The sequence below is a fragment of the Lissotriton helveticus genome, chromosome 5_1, assembly GCF_964261635.1.
Source record: "Lissotriton helveticus chromosome 5_1, aLisHel1.1, whole genome shotgun sequence".
Classification (NCBI taxonomy): Eukaryota; Metazoa; Chordata; class Amphibia; order Caudata; family Salamandridae; genus Lissotriton; species Lissotriton helveticus.
Genome location: NC_136065.1, coordinates 1268525316 through 1268534347, shown reverse-complemented (window position 1 = coordinate 1268534347; position 9032 = coordinate 1268525316). Strand labels below are relative to the sequence as shown.

Genomic DNA, 9032 nt, shown 5'->3' with positions numbered 1-9032 from the left:
TTTGGTCAACGATTGGCCACTTTGCATATTAGAGATGACTGGTAGAAATTGCGATAGTATTATGGCAAAATCACAGGACTGCAGACAGATGATTGCATTCTGCCTTTACTTCTATTCTGTACGGCATGGCCCTAAAAAATGTACAAAATTGTCTAGAAGTTAAATAAAACATTATTATATTGCTTGTTAGAAAGTTTATGTTTAAGGTGCAAACTTTAAAACAGATGCCAAAAGGATTACTCATAGTAAAGCACAGGCATAAAGGATCTTCACTTAGATGTTAAAACTGACAGCCAAAGGAATCACAATGCTATCCAACAACTTCAAGGCGCTATCCAGAAGGTGGATAATACTTGCACCGAGATAGTGGATAGAATGGTATCGGTGGAGAGCCGCACAGAAAATCTGGAAGCAGATGTTATTAAACTTCAAAGTAGAGAAAAGGTCCAAGCCGGAGTTATTGAAGATCTAATGACAAAGGTGGAGGATCTTGAGAATCGGGGGAGGAGAAATAACCTACGCTTTTTGGGAATTGCAGAAGGTGTAGAGGGAAGTGATCCGAAGGGATATATCATCAACCTCCTAAAATCTTCCATGCCTGAACTTCAAACATGGGAACTAGAACGTGAAGTCCAACGCGCTCATCGTTTTCCTCTAACACTCCCCAAACAATCTCCAAAAGAAAACCAATATCCAAGAGCTATTTTGGTCTGCTTCGGAAACTTTCTCTTAAGAGAAGCGATTTACGACCTGGCCCGACCGACGAGTAAAAAAGAATATCAAGGGAACAAGTTCTTTGTTCGCCCGGATTTTGCTCACACAACGGTCGAACGTCGCTGGAGTTTGAGGCAACTCTTTGCCCCATTCGAAAAGATTGGAGCAACTGTTCACCAGCACGTTTAAGAGTACTTTATAAAGGAATCTCAAGGAACTTCGCAAGTGAGATACAAGCGGAGGCGTACCTGCACGAACTTTCTAAACCAAGAAAACAGGAAGGGAAAAGCTAGCCATCTGAGATGTTATATATTTAAAGTTTTTTGACAAATCAGGCGATCGAGCGAGCGGTGATGCTCGGATTACTCGGCTGCCCACACCTAGGGATGTAGGTCCCAGGATGCCTCACGAAGTGGTGGGGGGAGGGAAGGGTGAGAGGGTGGGGGGTGGGAAGTTCTGCTACAGGGGGGGGAAAGGGAAAAAATTTGTCATCAGTAAAAGAAGAAACGATTGTACAGTGGTGGTGGGAGAGAATCACAGATACTGAAGGAAAAAGGCAGAATGCTTACTAAACGGAACAAGGATAAAAAAAGAACTGGAGAAAAAATGGCTAAAAAACGTAAAATGTCATGCGCATAGTTACAATTAATGTTTGTGGTTTAAATGAGGCGAGAAAAAGAAGAGAGCTGAAAGAATATTTTAAAACACTGCAAGCAGACTTAATATGCTTGCAGGAAACGCATGTTGAATTCTCGCAGAAATATTTACTAGAGCAATTGGGTTATTCGGTTCTGGTATGCACTACCCAGGGCACGAGGACATGTGGGGTAGCGATATTGGCTCGAGGAAATAGTGTTAAGCTGAAAAAACCTCAGCCGATGGGTTCTGGCTGAATTACAAGTACATAATTTGAATTTTACTTTATGTTCAATTTACGCACCTACGGTGGATGATCCTGATACTTTCAGCCAAATAAATGCACGGCTATCTAGCTGGCCACTTCCGATCATAGTGTTCGGTGATTTAAATATAAATGGTCTTGCAGGGTTATGGAAGGATGATGTAGGTAGGTTTAAAGGGAGGAAAAAAAAAGTCATAGAGCACTGGTTAATCTTATGAGAGATAATGGTTTAACTGACACCTGGGAGCAGATTATGGGAGGAGGAGGCAGTACATACTACTCGGCTCCACACAAAACAGTAGCAAGGCTTGATTATTTTTTGATCTCACCTGCACTGCTACCGATTGTTACAATCAAAAAATTACCAAGATTAATGTCGGACCACAACCCTTTAGCTTTAGAGATTGTTCTGGCAAATGCAATGTTAAATCTAACTTCTTGGTCATTTGAGAGAGCTTTATTATATGATGTTGATTATGTTGCCCTTATGGAAAATTGGTTAAAAGAATTTATGGGACATAACAGGGGTACGGCACGACCTTCAGTGGTTTGGGACGCGATGAAGGCTGGCATCACAGGAGAAACTTTAAGCTACTCTCTCAGACGTAATAAAATGCAAAAAGTATTAATAGAGAAAAAAGAAAAAAAAAGTAAAGCACAGGCAGGAATTGTACAGGAAGGTCAAAATGGCAAGTGGTCCTGTGTGAGGGTCTTAGGAATAACAGAGGTCTCCACAGAGGCCTTCCTTTGTGTACCAAACTGCTCATGTGTCATTCAGGCAGGAACCTAATTTAAAGGCTATTCAGGAAGAATCTGTGTCTTAGACTAACAGTGATCCGTGCCGTTTATATCAAATAAGCACACATATCTGCAGTATTGCATTGAAAAAGGCTTTACAGTAATTAGGCCTGACAGGCCATTCCAGGCATTAGGCGTTTCCCAGGCGACTGGAAGGGTAGGGGGGCAGTTTAGTTTGTGGTGGCAGGTTTTGTAGCAGTGCAGGAGTTGTAAAAACACTGCATCTGCTTTCTGCACCTCACTTGTCTCTTTCAGCACCTCTGTTGTTTTTTTCTGCAGATCTCCTGCCTATTTCTGCACCTCACTTGCCTCTTTCAGTACCTCTGTTGGTTCTTTCTGCACTGCTCTTGCTTCTTGCTGTACCTCACATGTCTCTTTCTGCACTTCTCTTGCTTCTTTCTACACCTCTGTTGCTTCTTTCTGCAATTCGCTTGCCTCTTTCTGCACTTTTCTTCCTTCTTTATGCACCCCTCCTGCCTCTTTCTGTACCTCTCTTGTCTCTTTCTGCACCTCTCCTACCTCTTTCTGCACTCCTCTTGCCTCTTTTTGCACCTCTGTTGGTTCTTTCTGCACTGCTCTTGCTTCTTTCTGCACTTCACTTGCCTCTTTCTGCACTTCTCTTGCTTCTTTCTACATGTCTTTTGCTTCTTTCAGCAATTCTCTTGCCTCTTTCTGCACTTCTCTTCCTTCTTTCTGCACCCCTCTGGCTTCTTTCTTTACATTTCTTGCTTCTTTGTGTACCCCTCCTACCTTGTTCTGCGGCCTCTATGTTGCCTCTTTATGCACCTCTGTTAGTTATTTCTGTACTACTCTTGCTTCTTTCTGCACCTCTTTTGCAAATGTATGTATCCCTCTTGCCTCTTTCTGTACCCTTTTCCCTATTTCTCCACCTCTCTTGCTTCTTTCTGCACTTCTCTTGCTTCTTTCTGTACTGCTCTTGCTTCTTTCTGTACCTCTCTTGCACATTTCTGTATCCCTCTCGCCTCTTTCTGCACCTCTGTTGCCTCTTTCAGCACCTCTGTTGGTTCTTTCTGCACTGCTCTTGCCTCTTTGTGCACTTCTCTTGCTTCTTTCTACACCTCTGATGCTTCTTTCAGCAATTCTCCTGCCTCTTTCTGCACTTCTCTTCTTTATTTTTGCATCCCTCCTGCCTCTTTCCGTACCCCTCTTGCCTCTTTGTACCCCTCTCCTACCTCTTTCTGCACCCCTCTTGCCACCTTCTGTACCTCTGCTGCCTTTTTGCACCTCTGTTCCCTCTTTCTGCACCCATGTTCCCTCTTTTAGCATCTTCCTTGTATGTTTCTGCACCTCTCGTACCTCTTTCTGTACCTCTGTTGCTTCTTTCTGTACTTCTCTTCCTTTTGTTTGCACCCCTCCTGCCTCTTTCTGTACCTCTCGCCTCTTTTTGCACCTCTCCTACCTCTTTCTGCACCCCTGTTGCCTCTTTAAGCACCTCTGTTAGCTCTTTCTGCACTGTTCTTGCTTCTTTCTGCACCTCTTTTGAACATTTCTGTATCCCTCTTGCCTCTTTCTGCACCCTCTTCCCTATTGCTCTACCTCCTTGCTTCTTTGTGTTCTTCTCTTGCTTCTTTCTGTACTACTCTTGCTTCTTTCTGTACATCTCTTGCCTCTTTCTGCACCTTTCTTTTCTCTTTCTGCACCTCTGTTGCCTCTTTCTCCACCCCTGTTCCCTCTTTTTGCACCTTCTCTGCCTGTTTCTGCACTCCTCTTGCCTTTTTCTGTACCTCTCTTGCTTCTTTCTGCACTTCTCTTCCTTCTTTATACACCCCTCCTGCCTCTTTCTGTACCTCTCTTGCCTCTTTGTACACATATCCTATCCTTTTCTGTACCCTCTTCCTCTTTTTCCAGCTCTGTTGGTTCTTTATGTACTTCTCTTACTTCTTTCTACACATCTGTTGCTTCTTTCAGCAATTCTCTTGACTCTTTCTGCTCTTCCCTTCCTTCTTTCTGCACCCCTCCTGCCCTTTTAAGTACCTCTCTTGCCTCTTTGTGTACCTCTCCTACTTCTTTCTGCACCCCTCTTGCTTCTGTTTGCACCTCTGTTGGTTCATTCTGCACTGTTCTTGCATCTTTCTGCACCTCACTTTCCTCTTTCTGCACTTCTGTTGCGTCTGTCTGCACCTTTGCTGCTTCTTTCTGCAATTCTCTTGCCTCTTTCTGCACTTCTCTTGCTTATTTCTGCACCTCTCTTGTGTGTTTATGCACCTCTGTTGCTTCTTTCTGTACCTCACTTGCTTCTTTCTGCACTCCTCTTGCCTCTTTCCGCACCCCTCTTCCCTCTTTCTGCACCTCTCTTGCCTCTTTTTGCACCCCTGTTCCCTCTTTAAGTACCTTTCATGTCTGTTTCTGCACCTTTCTTGCCTTTCTGTACCTCTGTTGCTTCTTTCTGCACTTTCTTGCCTCTTTTTGCACCCTTCGAGCCTTTTTCAGCACCTCTGTTGCTTCTTTCTGCACTTCTCTTCCTTTTTTATGCACCCCTTCTGCCTCTTTCTGTACCTCTCTTGCCTCTTTGTGAACTTCTCCTACCTCTTTCTGCACTGCTCTAGCTTCTTTCTATACCTCACTAGCCTCTTTATGCACTTCTCTTGCTTCTTTCTAAATCTCTGTTGCTTCTTTCAGCAATTCTCTTGCCTCTTTCTGCACTACACTTGCCTATTTCTGCAACACCTCTGTTGCGTCTTTCTGCACTTCTATTGCCTCTTCCTACACCTCTCTTGCTTCTTTCTGCACCCCACTTGCCGCTTTCAGCACCTCTGTTGCTTTGCTCTGAAGATCTCTTGCCTCTTTCTGCATCTCACTTGCCTCTTTCAGCACCACTGTTGCTTTTCTCTGCAGATCTCTTGCCTATTTCTGAACCATTATTTTTTCTTTCTGTACCTCTCTTGCCTCTTTTTCTATCCCTGTTCCCTCTTTTTACACCTTCCCTGCATGTTTATGCACCCTCTTGCCTCTTCCTGTACCTCTGTTGCTTCTTTCTGCACTCCTCTTCCTTATTTATGCACCCCTCATGTCTCTTTCTGTACCTCTTTTGCTTCTTTGTGCACCTATCCTACCTTTTTCTGCACCCCTCTTCCTCTATTTGAACCTCTGTTGCTTCTTTCAGCAATTCTCTTGCCTCTTGCTGCTCTTCCCTTCCTTCTTTCTGCATCCCTCCTGCCTTTTTAAGTATCTCTCTTGCCTCTTTGTGTTCCTCTCCTACCTCTTTCTGCACCCTCTTGCCTCTTTTTGCAACTCTGTTGGTTCATTTTGCACTGTTCTTGTTTCTTTCTGTACATCACTTGCCTCTTTCTGCACTTCTCTTGCTTCTTTCTATACCTCTGTTGCTTCTTTCAGCAATACTCCTGCCTCTTTCTGTACTTATATAGCTTGTTTCTGCACCTCTCTTGCGTTTTTCTGCACCTCTGTTGTCACTTGCTTCTTTCTGTACTCCTCTTTGCTCTTCCTGGACCCCTCTTCCCTGTTTCTGCACCTCTCTTGCTTCTTTTTGCATCCCTATTCCCTCTTTCTGTACCCTTCCTGTCTGTTTCTGCACCTCTCGTGCCTTTCTGTATCTCTGGTGCTTCTTTCTTCACTTTTCTTGCCCCTTTCTGCACCCTTCGAGCCTCTTTCAGCACCTCTGTTGCTTCTTTCTGCACTTCACTTTCCTTTTTTGCACCCTCCTGCCTCTTTCTGTACCCCTCTTTCCTCTTTTGGCACCTCCGTTAGTTCTTTCTGCACTGCTGTTGCTTCTTTCTGCACGTCTTTTGCAAATCTCTGTATCCCTCACCACAGGACTGCTACTGCAGCCTGGGTAAGGTGGTGTATGCACCCCTTACTAAGATATAGGTTACTTGTATCTACCTTAAATCACTGCACATAGAAACCTATCAGTCATCAATATGGCAGGCCTTATCAATTCTGAAGGCAGGGTGCTTGGTTCCGTGTGAGAGGGTTCCCATGCATGAGCAGGGCCCCTCTGCAGCCTTCGGAACCTATTCTCTGGGGCTGTTCTGTGATGCAGCCTGACCTTATATTCTTAAGTTCATTATTACCTCGCGGTGAATGCTAACTTTGGGATGGCTTTATGGAAGTATGTTGCGCTTGGTGTCAAACACTTTGGAATCCTACCCCCCTGCCAGTTCTGGTGGAGCGGGTAGAATTCCACCCTTCTAGAGGGAGAGACATGTACACACCCGGTAACAGTTTTAAAGAGTCCTGTCATCTCAAAGTGGATGCTGCAGCCACCGACACGAGTCTGGCCTCCTGCTGCTGACTGATACTCCGGCAGGGGAGGCCTGGACAATAGGTTTCCTGTCACAGGGAGGTGTAACCAACTCCCAGACAGGCCTTAGTGGATTGGGACTGGGTGGGTACACTTTGAGAGTGCTTGGAAGTCTGCACTGGGGGCACATTTGGTGTCCCTGTGCATAGCCCAGTTCATTAGGTTACTTGTAGCCCCAGCGCCGAGCACCATTCACACTGAAGATTGCTGGCACACAAATTTTCTGTGAGCCAGTTCTATGTGTTTCTGCTCGAGGCCCCGTCACGATCCCTGGTCCGTTGACTGGTGGGTCTCTACGAAGGCAACTCTGATTTTCCTTGGGCTTCCCTGGTTGCTACAGATGTGCCCTGACTCCTTACCGCATGGTGAGTCCCTCGGACCTTGCTGGTCTGCACCGAAGCTTCTTTCTCCTTTCTGCGTGGATTGCTGTTGCCAAGACTGGTTGGGTCCAATCCAGGCACCAACACTGCAGCGCTCGACATCCTTTGTGGGACAGCTAGCTTGAATCCATCTCCTGGTTGTCGTCAACGCCTCCTGGTCCTCGTGGCTGAAGAGTCAAGCTTTACCTCCTTCACCTGAAATCACCCGACGTCGGTGGGCATTCGCCTATCATGCTCCTGGTCACTGGATAGTGACCCAGACTCTGTCCCCTCTGCTATCAGGTTTTTCTCATCTTTGATTCAGGCTTGGATCACCCCGGACAATTTCTCCTTCGACGGCAGCAGCACTTTGCAGCAGATCGCCATTAAAATCAATGATGATTCCCGACACCAGAAGATACCTATGCACCCCCACTGACTGGTCAGACCATTTCCTCATTCTTTTTTAGATCGTAACTAATCCCGTCCCCCCCACAATAATCTCTAAACCCTTAAAATGGACCAGAAACTTTAGTCAAATCCACTCTGACGTACTAAAATCTGTACTCCAAGCCCAACTCCTTCTCACCCCTCTCTCCTACAATGCCAATGAGCTTACTGAGCATTTTAACAATACAGTCAAAGAGGTGCTGGGTCACTTAGCTCCTCCAAAACAAAAAAAAAAAAATAGAAACATCAATCAATCAATCAGTGACACTTATAAAGCGCGCTACATACCCGTAGGGTCTCAAGGCGCTGGGGGGGGGGGTGCCGCTACTGCTCGAACAGCCAGGTCTTCAGCTTCTTCCTGAAGGAGAGGTGGTCTTGGGTCAGGCGCAGGTCGGTCGGGAGGGAGTTCCAGGTCTTGGCGGCCAGGTAGGAGAAGGACCTCCCTCCTGTAGTCGCTCTTCGGATGCGGGGGACGGCGTCGAGGGCGTGGTTGGCTGATCGGAGGTGGCGTTTGGGAGCGTAGAAGTTGACTCGGCTGTTGAGGTAGCTCGGGCCTTGGTCGTGTAGGGCTTTGTGTGCGTGGGTGAGGAGGCGGAAGGTGATTCTTTTGTTGACGGGGAGCCAGTGAAGGTCTCTCAGATGTCCGGAGATGTGGCTGGTTCGCGGGATGTCGAGGATGAGTCTGGCTGAGGCGTTCTGGATCCGCTTGAGTCTCTTCTGGAGCTTGGCGGTGGTACCGGCGTAGAGGGCGTTGCCGTAGTCCAGTCGGCTGGTGACGAGGGCCTGGGTGACGGTCTTCCTGGTCTCGGTGGGGATCCACCAGAAGATCTTCCGTAGCATGCGTAGGATGTTGAAGCACGCCGAGGAGACGTTGTTGACTTTGCCTGGTCATGGAGAGGGAGTGGTCCAGGATGAAGCCCAGGTTGCGTGCATGGTCTGTCGGTTTGGGTGCGGTGCCCAGGGGGGGAGGCCACCAGGAGTCATCCCAGGCAGAGGGTGAGGAGCCCAGGATGAGGACCTCCGTCTTGTCCGAGTTCAGTTTCAGGCGGCTGGTCGTCATCCACTCGGCTACCTCTTTCATCCCTTCGTGTAGGTTGGCTCTGGCGGCGGCGGGGTCGTTGGTCAGGGAGAGGATCAGCTGGGTGTCGTCGGCGTAGGAGATTATGCTGAGGTTGTGTTTGCGTACGATGGCCGCGAGGGGGCTCATGTAGACGTTGAAGAGGGTGGGGCTCAGAGATGATCCTTGGGGGACGCCGCAGATGACTTTGGAGGCCTCTGACTTGTACGGTGGTAGGCGGACTCTCTGTGTTCTTCCGTCGAGGAAGGAGATGATCCATTCCAGCGCCTTGTCCTGGATTCCGATGTTGCTGAGGCGTACTAGGGTGCGGTGGCAGACCGTGTCGAATGCCGCGGAGAGGTCTAGGAGGATGAGGGCCGCTGTTTCTCCATTGTCCATCAGGGCTCGGATGTCATCGGTGGCGGCGATGAGGGCGGTCTCGGTGCTGTGGTTGGCTCGGAAGCCGGACTG

General features: G+C 47.5%; 1 protein-coding gene across 1 annotated transcript in view; it reads left to right on the top strand.

Annotated features, from left to right (window-relative positions):
* Positions 1–375: 375 nt before the first annotated feature.
* LOC144752636 (asparagine synthetase domain-containing protein 1-like) overlaps positions 376–9032 on the top strand; it is a 103063-nt gene continuing 94406 nt past the window's right edge. Inside the window, exon 1 of the mRNA XM_078640516.1 lies at positions 376–848. Coding sequence (XP_078496642.1) covers positions 376–848 — 473 coding nt within the window. The remainder of the gene's footprint in view (positions 849–9032) is intronic.